This window comes from Leiobunum rupestre, chromosome 8 (assembly GCF_980474605.1).
Source record: "Leiobunum rupestre chromosome 8, qqLeiRupe1.1.hap1, whole genome shotgun sequence".
Classification (NCBI taxonomy): Eukaryota; Metazoa; Arthropoda; class Arachnida; order Opiliones; family Sclerosomatidae; genus Leiobunum; species Leiobunum rupestre.
In genome coordinates, this window is record NC_143391.1 from 47609833 (window position 1) to 47635152 (window position 25320).

Consider the following 25320-nt stretch of genomic DNA (forward strand, 5'->3'; position numbering starts at 1 on the left):
AATGACGTTGTTTCCTAATACAACGCCTAAAGAAGTAGTACTCCTTCAAACAGCGAGAGCATTAGTGAGTAATCAAGAAGGGAATGTTGAAACGGTTCGTTGTTTGTTGGATAGCGGGAGCCACTTGTCTTATATAAAAGAAGACGTGTCGAGGAGATTAAACCTTGAAGTTTTGAGTGAAGAACCACTGAACATAATCACATTCGGAAATACTGAGCCAGTCAGAGGTTTGAGAAAAAGAGTGCGTTTGGAATTAAGAAATGTTAAAAATTCCAGTCAAGTTGTAACTATTGAGGCGTATGAAACCCCAGAGCTGTGCGGGGCGGTCTTTGTATTACCCGATACAAATGTAATGAGCGAGATGCAGAAACGAGGTCTAGTGCTTTCCGATGGGCTAAATACTGAAAACGATGGTCGACCAAATACCTCTGTGGACGTTTTAATTGGATCGGACGTCTATTGGAAAGTAGCGTCTGGAAAAGTTGAAAGGTTGGGCAACGCTCTCGTCGCTCTTGACACCGTTTTGGGATGGACCTTACAAGGACCAACGTCAGTTAATGTTGCTACCGTCGGAAGAAATCCTGTGGCTTGTTTGAGAATTGCAGCTGAAGAAGAGGACATTTCCAGACAAATACGTGCTTTCTGGGAACTAGATTCTATTGGAATTAACCAGATATTGGACAACGAAACGACAACACAAAATAAGGTTTTGCAAAAGTTCGAAAACACTATTGAGTGCGAAAACGGTCGATACCTTGTTTCTCTTCCGTGGGAGAAGAATAAAGAGCAATTGGCGGACAACTACGAAGTGGCTAAAAAACGAACTATCAACCTAATACAGAAGCTGAAACCTAATGTAGAGCTGTTAACCGAGTATCATGATATAATAACGGAACAAATAAAATTGGGCATAGTAGAAGAAGTTTAACAAACAGAGGAAGCAAGCAACGAAAATGTAGTTTGTTATTACGTACCACATAGAGCGGTCATCCGAGAAGCTAGTCAAACTACGAAAGTGTGCATAGTTTTCGACGCTTCGTCTCACGCGAAAGGAGAACTGTCCCTGAATGACTGTCTCGAGACTGGACCGAGTTTGATTCCAGAGTTGTTTGACGTACTAATAAGATTTAGAGGTCACAAAATTGCCGTTAGTGCCGACGTGGAACGCGCTTTTCACCAAATTTCACTAAAAGAAAACGACAGGAACGCTGTCAGATTTTTGTGGGTACAAGATCTAAAAGACCCCCCTTAGAGAACCATTGAAGGTCTACCGTCTAGCGCGAGTTGCGTTTGGGGTAACAACAAGCCCATTCTTGCTATCAGCTACCATAAAATACCACGCGAAGAAATACACAGAAGAATATCCAAGAGCAAGTGAAGTATTGTTGAATGATTTATATGTCGATGATATGCTTTCTGGTGCTTTAGATACGGACGAAGCTAGAAAATTAGTATCTGAAACTTCAAAAATAATGGAAGAAGCTGGAATGAAACTACATAAGTGGCGTTGTAACGCAAAAGGAGTGATCAATATCGATGAAACTTCTGAAAAGCAAATGAGCACTAGTCTCCCGAGTTCTGCACCCGCTAAAGTTCTTGGACTAGCCTGGATTGAATACGAAGATGTAATGAGATTTGAACTAGGCACGCTATTTCAGTTTATAGTTAACCGAATAAATACGAAAAGATGGGTATTGAAATCAGTGGCGAGACTTTTCGATCCATTAGGAATATTGGCCCCATTTTCTATTCGAGCGAAGATATTGTTTCAAGAGATATGGAACCTTGGCTTAACATGGGACGATGAACTTCCACCAGAGTTGGCTACTCGATTTGATACATGGTGCTATGACTTAAGAGAATTACAAGAATTATCTTTCGCGAGATATTACTGGAAAGACGCTACTGAAGATTTAGAAACCGATCTGGAAATTCACTGTTTTGTCGACGCCAGTGAAAGAGCGTACGCGGCAGTGGTGTACTTACGATCAAAATATGTTACGGGAAGATATTTAACGGCTCTAGTATGCTCGAAAACACGAGTTGCACCCATCAAAAAACTAACTCTTCCGAGGTTAGAGTTAATGGGCGCGATACTCGGTGCAAGACTCGTGAAGCGAGTGGTCAATGCTATGTCGGTTGAAATACGTAAGGTTCGATTTTGGACGGATTCAATGGTGGCTCTACAATGGATAAGAGGCCAGGCAGACAAATGGAAACCGTTTGTCGAAAATAGAGTGAGAGAAATTCAAGAACTTTCTGATCCGGTCTTGTGGGGACACTGCCCTGGTCATTTAAATCCCGCTGACTTACCTACCCGGGGTAAGACTCTTTCTGAGTTATCAACTTGCGATCTTTGGTGGAAAGGACCAGAATTTTTGATGTCAGAAGTAACAACCGAATCCTATATCGATAAAGTTAAAAAAGAGAACGTAGAAAACGAGCTAAGACAATCTTATAGAGCCAATCAAGTTGCAGTTTTGACAGTGAAAGGAGCGACGGAGCCAATACTGAAATTGAACAATTACAGCTCTTTGAGTAAAGTTTATCGAATTACCGCGTTGGTTATGAGATTTATTAAGATACTGCGAAGCAAACAAAAAATTAAGGAACCGTTAACTGCCGAAGAAATAGCACAGGCTGAGTTATATTGGATATTAAATGCGCAAAGAGAATCATATGGAAAAGAAATCGATCATCTCAAATCCGGAAAACCGATACCTCGCGTCTCGAAAATCCTTGAATTACACCCCGTGTTTGATCAGAATGGTGTTCTTTGCGTAGGTAGTCGCTTATTCGGACAACATTTCACAGACCGTGAGAAGAATCCATGGATTTTAGATTCCAAACATTATTTAACGTCACTCCTAGTTGCTTATCACCATAAACGTTTGATGCATGCCGGAGTTAATGAAACGATGACCGAACTAAGGGAAAGCTTTTGGGTACCAAGAGCTCGTCAACTAGTGAAATCGGTTATTCATAGATGTACAAGGTGCAAAAGATTCAACGCGAAACCAGCCACGGCTATAAGCGCACCGTTACCAGCAGCGAGAACTAAACCGGCGCCGCCGTTTGACGTCACCGGTGTGGATTTTTGTGGAATTTTATATGTAAAATCTGGAAGCAAGTGCTACATCGCACTTTTTACTTGCGCAGTGACTCGTGCAGTTCATTTGGAGTTGGTATCGGACCTGACAACCGAAACGTTTTTACTAGCGTTCAGAAGATTTATATCGAGACGTGGAATACCAAAATTGATCTATAGTGACAATGCTAAGACATTTAAAAGGGCCGAAGAAGAGTTAAAACAGTTGTGGAATTATGTGACGAGCCTCGAAGTTGCGGAATTCATCGCTACTAATAAGATCAAATGGCAATACATAGCCGACAGAGCGCCATGGTGGGCTGGTTTTTACGAGAGAATGGTGCGAAGTGTCAAAGTATCACTACGGAAAGTGCTCAAACTTTCGAGATTAAGCTACGAAGAACTAGAGACGATCTTGACGGAGACCGAGGCGATTATAAATTCACGTCCTTTAACCTATTTATCCGAAGAAGCTACGGAGCTGGCACCACCCATTTTTTAATAGGACAAAGGCTAACCGTGTTACCATGTGGTTCGCTACCAACTACCAAAGCTCAAACATCTTCGAGGGATCAATTAACTCGTCGCCTAAGATATCGTGAAACATTAATTGACCATCTCTGGAAACGTTGGCGTAAGAACTATTTATTAGAGCTGAGATCCGTCCACCATCGCGATAATACAAAAACGACGGAAACGCTAAAAGTAGGAGACGTGGTTTTGGTCGAAGAAGCGAAACTTCCCCGTTTAATGTGGAAGATGGCCGTAGTTGATGAAGTAAAGCCAGGACGAGATGATATCGTAAGATTTATTGTGTTGCGACTTCCGAGTATAACGAAGATAACGAGGCCCATTCAACGTTTGTATAAACTTGAATGTTAAAATTTGCTTGAACTATATTCAAGGGTGGGGTGAAGTGTTAAATATTTAACAAGTATTTCAAAGAAAAGAATAATATATTAATCTACTAAATTTGAAGGCATTGTATAAGCCGTGTAAAAAGAAAATAAAACTCCTCTCTTTGTAGCGCGTGTAAAATATTAAAAAGTTGTCGCGAGCTAATTGTTGTTTTTGAAAAGAGGATCGTTAGGCTTGAGTTTTTAATATACAAATTCGAATTAAAGGAGTTGACAAAGGAAAGTTGTATAATTTTTTCAGTCTATATTTTAGCTCTCCCAATTAATTTAAAGTTAATTTTCCTCACGCTCTAGCCACTAATCGGATAATTCGGATTATCTCTCCCGCTCGTCTCCGCGTCAATCACACTACAGTTTTAAACTGTCACAGAACATAAGCAAACGTGTAAAAACCACACGGCAACTTAGGGCCCGTTCCAGAGACGAAAAACTTTCGTAAAGTTACGAAAAAGGGGGCGTGTCTAGTAGAAATACGAAACTTTTTCAAAAACGCGTTCCAGAGACGTTTTACCGAGACAAAAAGTCTAGTATCTTCTACGACAGCTCAGGAGCTATCGTAGAGCTCTCGTAAATGCGTTTGGAGGCGAAAATAATCATTTTTTAGAAAATGGCGGTGGAATTTCTTCGAGCTAACGAGATAAATGAAGGTGTAAACAACATCGAAACAGGCATCCCGCTGAAAATAATGTATCGTGAGTGTCCCAATACTAAGAATTGATTTTAAAAAAATGATTTTTGGCACTACCAATGAAACATTTACCTGAAACCGCGTTTATTGCGCTACAAATGGGAATGGCCGAGGCCTGAATTGAAGGGCACTCCATAGATTCCGCTACGCAGGTAAGAATTCCTTTACCACTATTTTTATTTAATAATAAAACGAAACGAAGAAAGAACTATCTTTTCGTTTTAATAAATTTAAAATTATCTTATTGCAGATCCCCATAATCATCTGCTGTATTTGTTTTGGAAAGACGGCGAATTATTATCAAGTTGAGTGTTTGTCGAATCGTTCACAGTGTAAACTTCAACAGCCAAATAATTTTTTGTATTACACCTTAATATTTTTACATATGCTCCACTTATAATAAAAATTATTTAATTCCTCAAATAGAAGTATTTATTTATAATTGTAGCTATTATTTAAAGAGAAAGGAAACACATCTCCCTTTTGACCTGATACCCAATGATAAAAAACTCCCTAAAATACTTAATACAATGTTTTTTGAAGCCCTAACAGCTTTTATGGATAAAAAATTACAGGAAGGTGATAACCACCTTTGTAAAATATCCAAATGAAATTCAAATCTACCGCCAAACTGATATTAAGAGAAAAACCAGATGGAGACAGCTCCGTTAAAAAAAATCACCAAAACTTTGGTCAGCTGACAATAATAAAGAAATAAGTTTCATTGTTGTGGGAAGTTTTACATCTGAAAGCTAGAGAAAAGGTAATCGGTAATATTCATTAAGTTTATTTTAAAGGAGTAGACATACTACTGGTTAATGTAATTATGTTTCAGGGTTATTAATTATTCGTTTATAAAGGCGAGATCACTGAAGTTAAATTTCCTTTTCAGTCCGAACAAGAGAGTTGTGTATGGCCACCAGAATTTTATTGGTATTGTCCAAATGACTCAAAAAGGAGAGAGAGAATTGAACATGTTGAGCTACCATTTCGTTTAGAATCATTTTCTAAAGCCCATTCAATCGTTCTTGATTATTTTCTACTGACAGGGCAACGTTGTCTAATGTTTCAGCATTGCTAGTAGCAATGGGTTCGGAGAACACAGGTAATGTTTCTTATGGCTTCTTTTATCACCTTTAACACGTATACCAAATTATTACTTATATGTAAATTTATGTCAATCTGTTTTTCAGGGAATGTAGGAAAAGAGCACCATTAACAATACCACTTTTGAAATTTCTCCTACCGTTGGCCTAGGCGGATCTAGAAGTGGTTTTTCAGCCCTTGCGTCTATTTAAAAATGTAACTGAGCTATATCTGCTAGTAAGTAATATACCTTAACTGATTTTTTCTAAATATACCCATTTCATTGGCAATATTTTGCTTTGTCAATCTTTGTTTTTTTTTTTCATTGTGTTGTCATTAATATGGGAAGCTCAATTAAATTTAAATTAAATATTGATCACCTCTACTTTCTAGAAATATTTTGCCGTCTCTTTGAAGCCAAATGAAAGGGAGCACTACCATCCACGCTCGGTGGAGTACTCGTAGGAGTAATGTGAAAACACCCCGCATTTGGCATACCAATAAAAACACCACTTGTTCGGGCTAGTGGTGGACATTTCTGATCCTTATGATATCTTGGCCTTTCACTATTCTCATAACTCTGTTGACCAAACACATTCTAGCCCAGCCACAATTTCTTCCCTTTCCTTCAACCTTGGTTAAACTTCTTTGCATTTTGCACTCCTTTGCTTGCCCCATTTTTAAAACAATTTCGCGTAAAACTTATGAATAATAAATGTAAATGATATATAAAAACAAATGTAAATAACAACAAAATTGGAAAATATGTAAATAAAGTTTAATATATATAGTAAAATAACTGAAAGTCGAAAATTGCCGCTGTTTACAAGCAATAAATAACAAGTCAAAGCTAAGGCTTAACTGAGCGCTTGAAGTAACCCGCTTCCCACCGATATTTTCCGGCGTTTCTATTGGCTATGGCGGGGGGCGGAGCTTATTAAAAAAAAGGCGAAAGATACGAGAGCGGGAGTTTACGAATTCTTGAAAAGTTGTCTCTGGAACGCATTTAAGATACGAAAGTTCGGGTCTCGTAGATTTGCTCTCGTAACTTTTTAACTTACGAGAGTTTTGAAAATGTCTCTGGAACGGGCCCTTATTAGTAGCGCCGTCATCAACTGGACAGGTAAAGATTTTTTCTTAAGCCTGTCCCCCTTGAATTATCTTACAATCAACACTTTCCCTTGCATTTACGCTTTCCTCATAATAGTTTTTTGGAGAGGGTTGAGTGACGTCACTCGGACATTTTCTGCCGGACTGTTGGCTTTCAAGGAGTTCGCTTGCTCACTCTTTTCTGAGGAATTTCGCTGGGCGCCGCCGTTTTGACCGAGCCTCGCCCCCCCCCCTCCCCGCAGGTAATGACGGGGAGTAATACTACCTTTGCGTTATTGCAAAGGGCCATTGACTACGGTTACATGGAGCTCGGAGCGTCGACGTAAGGAAACGTCGACGTTCGAAGAGATACGTCGACTTAACGAAAACTACCTCGAACCGTCGATTTAACGCCTTACGTCGAAGTTCGGCGCTGCGTGTAACCTCTTTACGACGACGTTTCCTTGGCCAGTAGGGATTTTTCCTACCGCATATCCGACTGTTCCGAAATAAATTCGTTTTAATTTGAGTTTTTTATATTTATTTATATTTATTTACTATTTATATTTATTTTTATATTTATATAATAATTATATAAATATTATTTTATATACTTAATTTTATTTCCTATTAATTTATAAATAATTTAAAATATTTCGAAACAATTTACTAACTACAAATTGCAATTTATAATTTATGAAACTTTTTAAATTATACTGAAAATATAATGAACATAATTTATAATTAATTTATATAATAAATTAATCAACGTATGAAAGATGTCATTTTATAAATTATTATTTTATGAAATACTTGATATATTTATATTTAAAAATGTATTATTTTATAATTGAATAGCAATAGAAAATTTACTTAAAATTATATACTAATAAAACGCAAGTAAAGCATATTTTTAAGAAGCGCCAAAATACTCTGTTTTGGAAGGAAAAATCCGTAGTATTTTTTGAAACGACGATCATGTAACCGCTCCCCTTTTCGGAACGTCGACGTTCCCTTACGTCGACGTTCAGAGCCCCATGCAACCGTAGTCATTGTCTAATTTACAGATATTTCATTGGGGCCGGAATTTACAGGGCGCCATATTGAAGTTTTAAGCGTCTTCCGTTTTTAGAAATTTGTCAGGCAAACCTGACATCCGGTCAAATTGAAGATGGCGACGCACGGGTCCACGAACGTTAGCTGGATTTCTAATGGCGAAGGCTTAAACTTTTTAAATTAAATATCACCATCTAAAGATAATAGGTTAATTTTTCCTATTGTTGCATATACTAATTCGTTAGAAAATATACCCAAAATTAGCCATGAAAATCTTTTAGAATATTACCAAAAAAACTCTAAAGCTAAAAGGCAGTTTGAACAGTGGAACTATCCAAACCTCATTCAACAGGTGTGTATTTCTTTTATAAAACTCACGAGGAGACGACCCGAGGTGGTTCTCACCGATTTGGTTCAAAGTTGGGGGATTGTTAGACCTAGATGTAACATGAAACCCGTTAAAGGGAAAAGTTACGCTGAACTTCCGTTTTGCCATGGCAACCAAAAATGTTTTTGACAACATAATATAAGAAAAAGTCTATGTAAAATAACATGCGAAAATGACAAATTCAATAAATCAAAAATAAAATTATTTAATTTTTTTTTTGTAAATTTAACATTTTTGGATTACTTTGGACAAATAGGGGGGAATAAAAACCATTTGGGGTGAACTCGAGCTAATTTGAATAAATAGGTCAAAATTTTAGGTATAATACAAAATATTTGTAAAACTTATGCCGTGATAACTGTCATATATTTTTGCCAATAAATCTTAAAATTTCTACATTACATTATCTGAACGATGTAAACAGATTTTTAGATTTCGATAGAAAAACGACGCCATTTTATAAAATGGTGGATTCAACTATAAATCATGGTGCAATAAGTTAGGTAATTTGTATCCGATTAACGTAATATTTTCTACGTTACATTATCTGCGCGAATGAATTCGTACTATAGATTTTTATAGAAATTCGACACCATTTTGGAAAATGGCGGATATCAATAAAACTCATCGTGCGATAAGTTCCGTAAATATTCGTCGATTAATCAGAAATTTTCTACGTTTCATTATCTGCCCGAGTTAATTAGACCTATGGGTTTTCCAATAATAATCCGACGCCATTTTGAAATATGGTGGATATAAATATACCTTATGATGCGATAACTGCTGAAATTATTTGTCGATTTTCGTGAAATTTTCAACATTACATTATTTGACCGAATAAATAAGCCCCTTACACTGTGATAGAAATATGACGCCATTTTACAAAATGGCAGATATCAATATCTCATAATGCGATAACTGCCGAAATTATTTGTCCATTAATTTGAAATCTACCGTATGCGAAATAGCGCATAACAATATATCTCTTGATTGTTATTAGAAAATTATCGATTATCAATAATTTCCTGAGTTATCAATAACTTCCCGAGTTATCAATAATTTCCTGAGTTATCAATAACTTCCCGAGTTATCAATAACTTCCCGAGTTATCAATAATTTCCCGATTTATCAATAATTTCCCGAGTTATCAATAATTTCCCGAGTTACCAATAATTTCCCGAGTTACCAATAATTCCCGAGTTACCAATATTTCCCGAGTTACCAATAATTTCCCGAGTTACCAATAATTTCCCGAGTTACCAATAATTTCCCGAGTTACCAATAACTTCCCGAGTAACCAATAATTGCAATAATTACCATTAGTATCAAGAATTACCATTAGTTTCAAGAATTACCATTAGTTTCCAGAATAACAAATTATTTCCCAAATTACCAATTATTTCCAAAATAACTAATAATTTTCCAAATTACCCAAAATTTCCTGAATAACAACCATTTTCTGAATTACCAATAATTTCCCAAATTAGCAATAATTCTGCAATGCCAATTGAACTAATTTAATAATATTTCAATTTCCCAAATTATGCCTAAATGATAAATTTAACCATAATTATTTTCTATTAATCCAATGATATAAGAACTTACCCAATATTATTGGATTTTGCCGAAATGTATTAAAATTTACCCATTTTATATGAAGTTTCCTATAATTTTTTTTTTATAATAACAATACAGAATTTATCGCACCAAGGGTTACATTGATGTGCGTTATTTTAAAAAACGGCGTATTTCTCTCAAAAGAAATAGGACTAATTTACTCGGTCAGAAATAGAAAATTTCAGAATAGTTGACGAATAATTACGGAACTTCTCAGACATGCGCCATTTTGCAAAAAGGCTTCGGAATTCTTTCAAAATAGAAAGGACTTATTTATTCGATCATTTAATGAAACAGAAAAATTCAGATTTATCGTCGAATAATTATGGAACTTATATGACATCCGCCATTTTCCAAAATGGCCTCGAATCTTATTAAAATTAATAGGATTTATTATCTTTAATAGGTATTGTAAAGTAGAAAATGTCAAGTAATTGGACAAATAATTTCGGCAGTTATCGCATTATGAGATATTGATATCTGCCATTTTGTAAAATGGCGTCATATTTCTATCACAGTGTAAGGGGCTTATTTATTCGGTCAGATAATGTAATGTTGAAAATTTCACGTAAATCGACAAATAATTTAGGCAGTTATCGCATCATAAGTTATATTTATATCCACCATATTTCAAAATGGCGTCGGATTATTATTGGAAAACCCATAGGTCTAATTAACTCGGGCAGATAATGAAACGTAGAAAATTTCTGATTAATCGACGAATATTTACGGAACTTATCGCACGATGGTGTCGAATTTCTATAAAAATCTATAGTACGAATTCATTCGCGCAGATAATGTAACGTAGAAAATGTTAGGTTAATCGGATACAAATTACCTAACTTATTGCACCATGATTTATATTTGTATCCGCCATTTTATAAAATGACGTCGTTTTTATATCGAAATCTAAAAATCTGTTTACATCGTTCAGATAATGTAATGTAGAAATTTTAAGATATATTGGCAAAAATATATGACAGTTATCACGGCATAAGTTTTACAAATATTTTGTATTGTACCTAAAATTTCGACCTATTTATTAAAATTAGCTCGAGTTCACCCCAAATGGTTTTTATTCCCCCCTATTTGTCCAAAGTAATCCAAAAATGTTAAATTTACAAAAAAAAAATTAAATAATTTTATTTTTGATTTATTGAATTTGTCATTTTCGCATGTTATTTTACATAGACTTTTTCTTATATTATGTTGTCAAAAACATTTTTGGTTGCCATGGCAAAACGGAAGTTCAGCGTAACTTTTCCCTTTAACGGGTTTCATGTTACATCTAGGTCTAACAATCCCCCAACTTTGAACCAAATCGGTGAGAACCACCTCGGGTCGTCTCCTCGTCAGTTTATTGTTTGTCTTTTAATTTAATGGTGATTTATTATTTTAAGTGGAACGAGAGTGGTATATGTCAAAGGAAAGTGTTTCCGAAGCCAGCGGAAAACACTAGAGCCATATACTCCCTTAGTTGCCATTACAACAACGCAGCCAATTACACTGTTAGAAAAAAGGCCAAAGCGTGTCCAACTTTGTACAAAGGAGTCCACATTTGGACCACAGAAAAAAAAGTGTTCAAAACTAGACCAAGTATTCCAAATTTAGATCATACCAAAAGAAATGTCTAAAAATGAACAAAGTAGTCCAAATTTGGAGCATATCAAAAAAGATGTCTTAAAGTAGACCAAATTTGTACCATACAAAAAGATGTCCCAAAATTGACTAAGTGGTACAAATTTGCCTTATTAAAAAAGTGTACAAAAATGGACTTAGTAGTCCGAATTTGCACCACCAAATTGCTTGTACGAAAAGGGACAAAGTAGCCCAAATTTGCCCCATAAAATGTTATCATAAATGGACATAGTAGTCGAAATTTGGATCATAAAAACATTTGACCAAAAATGAACAAAGTTGTCCAAATTTGCACCATACAAAATGTGGTCGAAAATGGACAAAGTAGTCCAAATCTGGTTCATAGGAAAAAATGTTCTAAAATAAACTAAGTAGTCCAACTTTGCACCATAAAAAATGTGTCCGAAAATGGACAAAGTACTCCAAGTTTGCCCCGTACAAAAATGTGCTAAAATGAGCTGCGTAGTCCAAATTTGCACCACCCGAAAATGTTACAAAAAATGGACCAAGTGTCCAAATAATTTGCCTTAAAAATATGACCAAAAATGTTCAGAGTAGTCCAAATGTACCACTGAAAAATGTGTCCAAAAATAGTCGAAGTAGTTTAAATTTGCATCATGTCGTACAATGGTTTAAAAATCACAAAAACCGCGATTTTTAAGGAAATGGTGCATATCAAACATGACCAAGTTACAAATTCCCGCTAAAAACTGTCCTTAAATAGATGGATTGGCAAGGAGTGGCAGAGGAACAGTTGTTTTGGGGGAGTCCTCATTTACATCTGGCCGGTAATGTTCCGGACGGTACGACTGTACATATTAGTACGTTTCGGATTTTGCAGTTTCTAAATTGTTTATACGTGCGTTTTAGATTAATCAATAGAAATTGTAGAAATTGAAATAATGTTATGTTCTTAGAATGTTTTTCAAAAGTTGTCTTTTTAAACAACGGCAAAATTTTCACGATATATGGCGAACTAAGAATATTACGGAAATTACATGTCCACCCCCTCCGCAACGTTGCCAGACGTCCTATAATTATACGACCTTTCTTTAATTTCTTGCAAATGTTTGTAGCGTACTACTATTTGAACTGCATACTATTAATATTTTTTGAAGCTTAGAAACGTTCAAATTTCAATATGGTCACTTGGTCAGCGCAAATATACTAACAGGAACTTTTTTGTAATTTGTCGACGGGAATTTCGAAATCGATCGGTTTACGGTTGAATTCTTCTTCTTGAATGTCTATTGCCTAAATATTAGAAGTTAAATTTGAACATTTATTATAGATTAGTATTTGAAAACTATTATACAAAATTCCATTTTCGTACTACAAGTGAAATAAATAACAAAAGTCCCATTTCGTGATTCCAGGATTAATCTAAAACCAGTTGTGTGGTAATCCCGAAGTTAAAAATATTTGAACATTTTTCATAAACATAAAAATACATTTTTAGTAAAATAATCCATTACAGATTCGTTTCGTTATTCCATTATAATTACAAAACAAGTTGCGTGGAAATCCCAAAATTGCAATATTTACGTATATTGTGCTATTTTGATTGTTGTTATTAGGCTTAATTCTTACAAATTAGTTAATATGAAATTTCAATAGATTAACTGTCATTAAATGTTCAAATATCAATTTCAACAATTAGGCAATCGCTAGACGTTCATTACCCGGATTAATACGCGAAAGTACACTTAAGAATTTCACCGTAAACGGGCCGATTTCGAAATTCTAGCAGACAGTGTACCGGAAGTACGTGTTAGTATCTTTGCTCTGACCGTACTAGATATTGTGCCCTCCTAAGCCTGAAACTGAGATTATATACATAATTATAAATAATAATTTGCTATTGCCGTGTGAGAAAATCGAGAATTCTTTGGAAAATGTTACGGTTTATTCTTTAAAAAATGCGGCTCTAGTACCAGCATTTCATACACTCTCTGAGCATTCACAATTCCTTCGATACATTTTTTGGCACACATTTACACTTGTTATCCGTGCTCGCCAATTTTGTTTTATTATCTAGTCTAAAATGTAACTGATAAAAATAAATACTTTTAAATATGTCCTCATTGTTTTGAGTTTCTTAACATTTTAGTGTAATATAATTTGCACTGACAATTTGAGAATCTATATAATTTTTTATATTTGGAACGAAAATTTAACATTGGCAGGCTGGCAGCCCTGCAGCGGTGATTCTCTTCGGCCATGTTATAAACGGCCTTGACCTTGACGAACATTTCGCGATACATTTTTTTCAGTGTTGCCAGATTGTGGGAATTTTTGGGGTCCATTTTGGCTCTATGGGGAAAAGTGATTTTGTTCCAAAACGTTGATTTTGTCGGAATTTTCATGTCTGAAGGTATTTATCCTTTGATTTTTTTATTTGACTATCAATAGAAAGCTCAAACTTATCTAGAGCAGTGTATTTTCGTTAATTGTGGAATTTTGTACATAATATAATGAGGCGCCTCCTAACACTACAATCAATCAATGCATAGGCCTAACACCCAAAATGTTTAAAAATTGTAATTTCAACATAATTTAATTTTTATAATTCTTTTTCCACAAATTTTAAAAATTATGGCACGTTTTCCGTTGAGTTTTCGTTGGGGACGGGGCTAAATAGGGGTGTGGGAATTCGTGGGAAATTTACTATCCACGGATTTTGTTTCTGGTAGAGTATCAGCAAGGTCGAATTTCATTTAGGGCAGTCGCGGGCTAGCGGATATCGACCGAAATTAGCCTAGTCGATTATTATTATTTATTATTATTATATGGCGTTTACATGTTATTGAGGCGGATCTTTTTATTTATTTGGTACTACAACTCTACCAACTGGAAAGTATTCGGTAAGAAAAGAAGTAATATTTTGTTTCAGGAAGAGTAATCATGATTGATAATTTTTGGCTGAAACGATATTTTTAATATTAAAAACTTCTGGTAACTATAACTAATACGATGTATGATAAGTATGATGTTTACGGTTAACTGAATTTAGATATTTAAAAATCTTAATTATAGTGTAACTAACGAAAAATGAATTGACAGCATTGCGTATATATAGAGTAAGCAGTGAAGGCGTGCTTATTTTATTGGTTAGAGTATAATGATACAAGCGGAAAGCGGGTTTCAGTTCTTATCGAGTTTGGTGTAGTACATTAGTTTGCTGTCGATGCCCTAGGGGCTGCTAACAAATTACGTCACCCAAAAATTGCCGGTTTTGTACTGCTCGCCCTGGGTATGGGGACGATAATACCTATTTTTGCAAAAGTATTAAAAATATACGAGGACGCGGTTGCTATAGGTTGGCAGATTAAAAAAAACTAACCCCCCCCCCAAGATAAATTGGTTTAAAAAATATCATATTGATATTTTTTACTACGACTAGACAGTATATGAATTCACTTTGCGCCCTTGGATTAAAACATATATTCATTTTGTAGCCTTGGACTTTAACGTGCGATCTTAGGTTAGTAATCAATTACAATACACACGGAAATCATTGACTATTATTTTAGGCAATCTTAATATTATATTTCTAAAACCACGTTTAATTTCTTATCGAAAATAATTTCAATGCAGGTATATGAGCGCATAAATAGTGTATCAATCGATTTATTTCTCAATTCATTGCCTACTGTTTCACGTCAACAACAAACTGGAACGAACATAATTTTTGTCGTCCCCCATCGCTTCATTTTTTCGTGGGCTGGAGATTTCTACCCGCAAACTTTCATTCTTAAGTGAGTCTATTTTTACAGCACTATGTGAATGTAGAGTACTATCGAGTGTTACAACTTCTATAGAATTACACTTGAAATATAAATTTGTTATCTACTACCGTTCGTTCGAGGCGTTGTTGTGGCATGTTGGTTTAGACATTTACTCTATATAAACGAAGCTTTTTAGAAAATATAAAGCTGATTTCCAAGTGTTCATATTTATGAAACACTGCAGAGTGAAATTTTCAATTATAAAATATGTTAAACAATAGTGGTTTTAATTTTGTCAAGAGTTATCGATTTACATTAATTTACCTTAATTAAACAGTTATATATATATATATATATATATATATATTTAAAGGTTATGCCTTGAAGATTATATTTAATAAAGCAAAAGCACAGGGAAAACTTGACGTCATTCTTACTTACGATTGCTCTATATGTGGTTTAAAAAGATATACCCCATTAATGTGGCTTAAAGATTTAAGGATATTACATTTACCTGAACCTAACACAACATTCATGTGTGCGTTCAAGCCGTGCCATATTTCTTTTGAAAAATATGAGTCTTTAAAAACCCACGTATACCAAAAACATATGGTAAAAGGGGTGCCATCAGAATGCAATCAAAATGTAGTTAAAGGCACGGAAATATATGAAAATAATGCGGATCAGGAAGCAAATTGCGAAGAATTAAATATTTACACAATTAAGCAGAAAGATCAAGACATTTATTCTCTGAAAAAACGAGCAGCTTTAACAGTGCTAGGAATACGCGAAAAATTCAAACTTCCTAATAGTGTAGCGAATAACATAACTGCAAATGTAGCTAAACTTATGGAGAGCTCGATTGAGGTAGTTGTTAACCGAGTAAGAGGAATTGGAAATAATGGAAATGATGGTGAAATTCGTAAATTAACAAGAGATCTTACCGCTATTATGAAAACTGAGTATGGTCTCAAAACCTTTTGCAGAGAAAATTTAAATTTAGTTGAACCTGTAGACTATTTGTTAGGCACCGAAACAAGAAATAAGAAAGTTTTTAGGGAGACAATGAGCTACGTACCAATAATCGATGTTCTTAAGCACCTATTGTACCATAATGATATTTGGAAAGAATTAATAAAATCAAGAGTTTCGAATGATCGATATATGACAGATTACCATGATGGATCGATCTGTAAGGATCACCCACTTTTTGGACAAAATCCTTTAGCTTTTAGGCTCCATTTCTACCTTGACGAAGTAGAACTTAATAATCCCTTGGGTAGCAAAAGGGGAAAACACAAAGTAACTTTAGTTTACTATTCGCTTTTGGAAATTTACATCCGAAGTTTAGAAGCAAGCTTAGTAGCATATATTAAGCTGCAGCAATAAGATACCCAGTCCTGTTGAAATATGGATATAGTAAATGCTTGAAACCAATGCTTGATGATCTAAATAGTTTGCAAAATGACGGGTTTCAAGTAAGAAATGTCTCGATTAAAGGTGCTTTAGCAACAATATCGGGAGACAATCTTTCAAGTCACGCTATGGGTAATTTTTAAGTGTTTTTCTTATGGAAGGATTTGTCGATTTTGTTTGGCATCGAAAAATCATATATCCGATATATTCGATGAAAATAACGTGAAAAATTTTGATAATTATCGAATATATGGCGTAAAGGGGCCTTCTGCCTTTTCAGTGTTAACTAATTTTAACATAACTGAATCTCTTCTACCAGATATTATGCACGATTTTTTTGAAGGGGTAGTTCCTAACATTTTGAAATTAACCTTTAAATATATGATTAACAACGGCATATGTTCATCAGAATATATAGACTCTACAATTCAAAATTTTCCTTACGGTGACCTTCACGTTAAAGACAAAAGTGTTGTAGTTACTAAAGGAGTTCTGGTAGGGAAAGGATGGAGTATAGTTGGTACAGCAGCTTAAAATAAATGCTTATTACATTTTTTCCCACTTCTGTTCGGTACTGTAATGGCTAAAGAGGACGCACACTGGAAAGTAATCCTAATTTTAGTTGAGATTAAGCAAATTATAACCGCGCCAGTAATCGATAAATCTTGGTTACCTCACCTGTATGAAATTACAATTGACTTAAATGAACTGTTTAAAGAGTTACCCCATGCGCATTTCACACCTAAATTTCACTACCTAACCCATTATGCAAGGCTCATTTCTTGTTTTGGTCCGTTAGTACGTCTTTGGTGCATGCGTTATGAATCCAAACATCAGTATTTCAAAAGTATTGCAAATGTGTGTCACAACTTTATTAACATTGCTTCAACTCTCTCAAAAAGACACCAAATGCTACAGTGTTGGGAGAAAAGTAGTTAATATGGATTGGAATTGAACAATTTTGAAAAGACAGTTAACAACCTTAGTTTCTCTAAACTTCCCTCGCTTTTAAAGGAATCAATACTTCATTATCTTAACTTAGTTAAAAATCCAATTATATCTCAGTTTGTTTCAATCCTTTGAAGGGATTGTGTAACGTATAAAACAGGTGATCTTTTTTGCGTTTCAGTTTCGGATAACGATATACCATTATGTGTTAAAAAATATTTCATTTTTCAAGTATACTAACCAATGGATGTTAAGTGGCCGACTAACGCAATTTACTAAGTTTGTTAGTCACCATAATTGTTTTGAGATTCTAGAATTGAACGAATGGGATTGTTTTAAACCAGGGGAAGAGCTTGATAGTTTCCCTATGCAAGTATACAGACTAAATAACAAGGAGGTTGTCATTTTAAATCATAGAATATGCGACATTCCGTAATATAACGCCGATTTGTTTAAAAAAATTAACTGGAATTTCTAATCTACGGTGTATGAAACTAATTTAAGATGTAAAAGTGTCCGGAAGGGACTTGCAAAGACGATTTTATAAAAAAAACTTGAATGTCTTTTTCCAAATATCTAAATTCAAATAGTTCAAGTTTTTTATAGCGGATTTGATGATTGGATGGATCATGACTTTAGTGGCGGATTGCCTCCTAATAGATCAAAACTTAACCTTATTCTAAAGGAAAATGAAAAACCAGTAGAAAAACAATGTGAGGCATCAAATTCAAGTGTTGATTTATCTGAACGGAGAAATTCAGAAACGTATTTTCAATTAAAGATAAACATACCTCTGGTTGTTTCTAATTTGGCAGTAAATTAATTGTAGTTTGTATAACTTTACTTCATCTCAATTTCAAACTAGTTCCGCGCCGCATAATGTCAGCTTCAATACTGGAAACACTGGAGTACCTAGATCATATGTTATTCTAAGATTTACTGATGCTATTAACAAAATAATTGCCACAAAAATTCTATCCTTTTTTCTAGAACTAATAAGTCCAAAGTGGTCCGAATATTATACGAAGACATCTCTAGATACTCAGTGTATTTATTTCACTACTAAAGTAGTGAAATAACAGGTTTTTATATAAATATCACATTACCAATGTAGGTACCCGTCGAGTAAATAATATAATCATATTGGGGAAGCCCTTATCTCAAAACATCCTTTTATGGAATCTAGAATAAAAGTAAAAAACTGTATAGGATACGTAAGTACTTATAAAGTTACTTATTTACAATATTTAATTAACAGGAATGTTGGACGGAAGCGTTAAAAAGCTAATTCAAACATGAGCGTGAAAAAAATGATCAAAATTTGGATTGCATTAACGATTCCAAAGAAAAGTACGCTAATAGAAAGCGGAAACTTCGAAAAGCTGAGGAAACCCCTTGCAGAAATAGTCAACCAGAAAAAGTGAAACGAATTAATCCTATGGTATGAATAAAATATTTTATATACAAATGTTTTATAAGCTTATATATTGTTTTTAATTATAGCTCATGACAGGAATGGCAGAAGATTCCGAGAGCCTTAAAGCTCATTTAAAGGCGTTAAATAGTGAACTAGACAAAGCTAGTTTCAACGAAAGTATTGTTGAAGAAAAGATGTTAAGAACGGCCGTATATCGCCAAAAGTTAGTTTTTGAACAAAGCATTAGCGAAGTTTTGGAAATTTTCCCGTTACTTAAAGGAAAGGTTCAGGTTGTTTTAATTTTATGCTTAAAACATTTACGTGTTTTAAAAATACCAAAAATGCCAATAAATAAAAAAAATATAATTTCAAATTTACCTAATTTAATTTTTAATCATTGAAAGTGCTAGCAGCCATGTTTTTGTATTTCATGCTTCTCCGCATAACACGGAGGCACAGCGACCACATTGGTTCTAAAACTAACCAATAGTAGACTGTGTCTAGATCACGTGATACATTTTTTATTTCAACTTAGGCGTCTTCGAGTTAGACCTAGGTGGCAAAGTTATCAAAATGCCAGGGTGTATAATTAATGGTTGTAAAAATATAAGTCGTGTTGCAAAAACATTAAGCTTTTTTACTATTCCTGATATTGTAAAAGATAGAGATCTAACCAAGAAATGGGCCCAACATGCCAAGAAAGCGGTAAAAGAAAAAAATGATAATGCCATAGCCGAGTATGAAAGTAACCCTTTACGAAGACCTAATTTCACTAAGAATTTGTATCGTGTTTGTGAAATACATTTTACCCCAGAATTTTTGTGGAGTAATGTTAGCCTTCAATCAAAGCCAAATAAAACTCGGCGAAAAGTGCTTCTTAGAGGTTCGGTGCCATCGCAGTTTTGTAAACCGTCTGAATCTGGAAATGTTAGCCCAAGGTCCATATCAGCATCACAAATAGATAATGAAGATTCAGGAATAAACCAAGGATATTCTGAAACCATGAGCCTTAAGAGTCCAGATCGAGAAGAATCAGAGAGAATTCATATAGGGAGTGGCAGGTAGGGAGGAAAATGTAGCTCCAAAAATCACGTGATCAAAAATTCGGGCCAGGTCGGTTTCCGGTATAATTCCCTCCCTCATGGGCGTGTCAAGATCGGGAGCCGTTGGCGAAAAATTTAAACTTGGAAATGGCTACTCCCTTGAAAGGTAAATTTCTTAATTTTAAAATTTATTAACAATTTACTATTAATATAGTTTTAACTTATATTATCAATTATTTAGCTGAGCAGCTAAATAATTCCATGTCAAATGTCCAGTTTTTGAAAAAAATGCCCCACGGCACCATGCGCGATTTCGACAAAAATTTACACGTTAGTAATTGAGATAACTTTGGTGGGAAATCCAAATTCTTAGCCCTAAATTCATCGTAGTTTTTAAAATATGATTTTTTAAAAATATTATGAATAAAGTGTTCATTTTCAAAACGCCGAAAGTCCTGGTATTTTCGTTCAAATAATTCTAAAAGCATTAAAGGTAGCCCCATCAAACTTTTTACACTATAAATATGGTTAGTAGAGAGTAACTAGGATAAATTGTATACAATTTGTTTAATTAGATTTTTAATTATAAATTGTTTAAAACGACGATTTTTACTCGAATTTCGCTAACTGAGGTAAACTAAAAAGGTTTCTGTCACGAAGGTATTAAATATGAAATAAATATTGAAGTTTATAATAAGTAACATGGACCCAATTAACACGAAAATTGCGTTGAAAAAATTCTAGTAAAATCAGTTTCTGAAATATAGCTACTTGAACCGAGGCATTTTTTGAAAAACTGCAAAACGTGGTAGCGCTTTAGGGGAAATTACGGTATAAAGGACAAAAATATACAGAAAAAAAAATAAAACCGTTAGAAAAAAGATGTATATGAGAGACCTTCAACCCAAAAAATAATTCTTAAAAATATGCTATTTTATCTTAAAAACAAATGTTATTTTACATTTTATAATACAGAACAAAAGACTTTAGAGCAAAATATTTTAATTTTGGTTTGGTTTTTGGGTGTTCTATTATAACTATTAATATATCCTTAAATAATTAAGGAACTAAACAAGGAATAAAATTTTATCTGCGAAATTTTGATCGAAACAATGAAAAAAAAATTATTTTCCAACGTCTTTCAGGAGCAAAATTTTCTTGTGATCTAATTTGCTAAGAACATACGTTTTACCATCAGGTTTAACTACTGATATTATATTTTGAAACGGCACCCAACATACGTCTTATCTTCTTGGCCAAGAAAGCTTAAGAACTTTTCTACGAAAGAAACTAACAGATACGTCTTTTTCTTCTTCGCAGCATTTTACAATGTTCCCAATGTACCAATCTTCGTCATCTGTACATGCAATAAATGTTCCTGGCACGCATTCATCCCAAGTTAAAACGTCCGCACGGTTCGTTTGGAACAGGACAACTCTTGTCGCAAATTCATCCTCAGATATCCGTTTGATCTCAAGTTCATTTTCATTTATCGGAAGAAACGCATGGTGCGATCGAGTACCGGGAATTGTCTTTACTCCGATATATCTTTCGTTGAGGCAAAATATTTCCACTTGTTTATCAACGTTTTTTTAAAGAAGCAACCAAATTGAAAATTGGTCACATTTTGAACGCACCAGGCATACATCTCTTCTGGTTTTTGTATTTGGTTTGTTTTGGTCGACTGTAAACAAAAACCCATTCTCGGGTGAAGAAGTAAAACATTACAGCTACTGCGTAATTTCAGATTTTCTCGCGCATAACGCCAACACTGTCCATGCCTTTTTGTGTAAAATGATTGAACATATTTAAGCAAATCTTCCCCAAACGATTAACCAACTTATCTACTTCAGCGATGGAGCTGGAAGCCAGTACAAGAACTTTAAAAACCGTGCTAATTTGTGCTCCCATGAAAATGATTTTCAAATGAAAGCTGAATGGCACTTTATCGCCACCTCTCATGGCAAGAGTCCATGTGATGGAATTGGTGGGACCGTGAAAAGACTTGTGGCTAAGGCCAGTTTACAGTCGACCAAATACAAAAACCAGAAGAGATGTATGCCTGGTGCGTTCAAAATGTGACCAATGTTCAATTTGGTTACGTCTCTAAAAAAGACGTTGATAAACAAGTGGAAAAATTTTGTCTCAACGAAAGATATATCGGAGTAAAAACAATTCCCGGTACTCAATCGCACCATGCGTTTCTTCCGATAGATGAAAATGAACTTGAGATCAAACGGATATCTGAGGATGAATTTGCGACAAGAGTTGTCCTGTTCCAAACGAACTTGGGATGAATTCGTGCCAGGAACATTTTTTGCATGTACAAATGACGAAGATTGGTACATTGGGAACATTGTAAAATGCTGCGAAGAAGAAAAAGACGTATCTGTTAGTTAGACGTATGTTGGGTGCCGTTTCAAAATATAATATCAGTAGTTAAACCTGAAATGCGTTCTGATGCTAAAACGTATGTTCTTAGCAAATTAGATCACAAGAAAATTTTGCTCCTGAAAGACGTCGGAAAATAATCGATCAAAATTTCGCAGATAAAATTTTTATTTATTGTTTAGTTCCTTAATTATTTAAGGATTTATTAATAGTAATAATAGAACACCCAAAACCAATCCAAAATTAAAATATTTTGCTCTAAAGTCTTTTGTTCTGTATTATAAAATTTAAATAACATTTGTTTTTAAGATAAAATAGCATATTTTTAAGAGTTATTTTTGGGGTTGAAGGTCTCTCATATACATCTTTTTTATTTATGCATTTCGTAGCTTGAAATCTCAGCTTTATACCGTAATTTCCCCTAAAGCACTACCATGTTTTGCAGTTTTTCAAAAAATGGATCGGTTCAAGTAGCTATATTTCAGAAACTGATTTTACTAGAATTTTTTCAACGCAATTTTCGTGTTAATTGGGTCCATGTTACTTATTATAAACTTCAATATTTATTTCATATTTAATACCTTCGTGACAGAAACCTTTTTAGTTTACCTCAGTTAGCGAAATTCAAGTAAAAATCGTCGATTTCAACAATTTATAATTAAAAATCTGATTAAACAAATTGTATACAATTTATCCTAGTTACTCTCTACTAACCATATTTATAGTGTAAAAAGTTTGATGGGGCTACCTTTAATACTTTTAGAATTATTTAAACGAAAATACCGGGACTTTCGGCGTTTTGAAAATGAACACTTTATACATAAAATGTTTAAAAAATCATATTTTAAAAACTACTATGAATTTAGGGCTAAGAATTTGGATTTCCCACCAAAGTTATCTCAATTACTAACGTGTAAATTTTCCGTCGAAATCGCGCATGGTGCCGTGGGGCATTTTTTTCAAAAACGGGACATTTGACATGGAATGACCCTGCTGTAAACCATTGTTTAATTCTGACTTTCAAGAAGCTGGGTAGCAAGAAATTTGAATTCAGGTTAGATAAAGATGCTGTTGAGCCTGTTGTAACATTTTTAACATGCTTGAATGATGGAGATAAAGAAGCTCTTCTGTCTTATCTTCTGAGTAAAGTGCAATATTTAAAATTAAAAGACACCACAAGGGATGCTTTTTTAAAAGAAACGCATCAAATAATCAAAAATGAAAGGAAAAATCTAGGTTTTCTACATCTGTTCCAACGAATATACCCAATCTTTAAAAACATTTTGGAGACAATTAAAAAAAATTATTAGTCATATCCTAGATTTGCTTTTCCATGAATTAATGGTTAAATTAGAAAGAGGGGTTGACAGTTCCCTTCAAAGAGAAAACTCTAAAACTGAAAGAGTTCAAAAGAAATTAGAGCTTCTTGGAAGAGTCAGTCATAGACCACTGTCAGTTATAACCAACACTAGCGCTCAGGAAAACCTGCCAGTCACTAAATATGTGGCTGGCTTCACAGCTTTTTCGTTAGTTAAAAGACAATGCCCACCTGAACTGGAAAAAGCCATCGTTAAAGGGAAGATGCCAAGTGATCAGAACTTCCAAGAGATTGTTGCCAATGACCCAGCAGATGGTTGGACTGCCAAAATATAATAATAATAATAATAAAATACGACACACAAACTTAAAAATTAAGACCATTAAACATGTGGTCCAAAATGACATTATAATGAAAAGATGGACCACTATGTATGGAAAAGCAGATAGTAAAAGGTGGCTGTTAAAACTTCTGGACGTTTTTTTAAATGTCAGGGGGAAATGCCTAGTCAGAGATATATTGGAGCAGTTCCAGTATGAAACCAAAGAAGCCCTCAAAGCTAAAAAAGCCTTACGAAAGAGTCTAAAGGAAAAAGTCCAAGAAAATGAGAAACGAATCTCGCCAAATAAAAAAAGCCCTGGGAAAACTCGAAAATCTTCTCCAAAAAAAGAAAACAAAAATAAATCTACAGGTAAAAGTTGTTTTAGCCAATTTTTACCTTTAAGAAGTATTGCACAATCCCAGGGCCCCAAGAAATTTCCTCCTACAATTCATCTACCTGAAGATATGTCACGCCAGAGTACATTGCACAGCGAAAATCATTCCGACTACAACTTCTTAAATAAGGACCCTGATCGAGACCTTTTTGAGCAATTTATACCTCCAGGAAATTTAAACTGTCAAATGGTAATCCCTCCAACAATTCATGTTTCTAAAGATGAAACAGTAATCTCATGCCCAAGTCTGTTCCACCTAGAAGAAAATTCTGATTATAAGTTCCTAAAAGGGGATCCCGATCTCCAACTTTTTTGTCAATTTCTTCCTACGGAAGTTGCGAATGGGGCCCCAATTAATGTATTAAAGAGTATTTAGTTCCTAACTTGTTAAATATATTAAGAGTAGCTATAATGTGAAATATTACACTACCATGGAATAATGGTTGTGATAAACTATACCATTAGTGCAAAAAAATGTTTTTTATTCCATATAAACAAATTTTGTTGGGCAATGCATTTGTTTAAAAGTAAATTAAAATTATTAATACATTTTCAATTTTAAAACTGTGATAATTTGAATTTAATAAATCAAAAATAAATCAACTTATTTTCTTGCCAGAAATTGTAGTGTTGCCATTTAATGCTTCTGTAACAAGTCCAGATAACGCTTTTAGTTTATCCATATTAGCTTCAAAAAGGGAAACTGAAGGATTACAGTTTCGTCCACCCGCACATCGCTGCCTACCAAAATACTGTTCGAGGGGGTCTTGATTTAG

General features: G+C 34.4%; 2 protein-coding genes and 1 long non-coding RNA gene across 3 annotated transcripts; all 3 read left to right on the plus strand.

Moving 5' to 3' along the window:
* Position 1: 1 nt before the first annotated feature.
* LOC149933559 (uncharacterized) lies at positions 2–928 on the plus strand. The gene has a single exon (XM_090157333.1). It carries the CDS (start codon positions 2–4, stop codon positions 926–928), a length of 927 nt encoding a protein of 308 aa, XP_090013459.1.
* Positions 929–1409: 481 nt separating this feature from the next.
* Positions 1410–3590, plus strand: LOC149933560 (uncharacterized). The gene has a single exon (XM_090157334.1). It carries the CDS (start codon positions 1410–1412, stop codon positions 3588–3590), a length of 2181 nt encoding a protein of 726 aa, XP_090013460.1.
* A 1740-nt stretch (positions 3591–5330) lies between these two features.
* LOC149933561 (uncharacterized) lies at positions 5331–6469 on the plus strand. Its single transcript, XR_016473013.1, has 4 exons — positions 5331–5456; positions 5586–5798; positions 5887–6016; positions 6173–6469. It is a non-coding gene; the product is annotated as an uncharacterized LOC149933561 (long non-coding RNA).
* The last annotated feature ends 18851 nt before the right edge of the window (positions 6470–25320 follow it).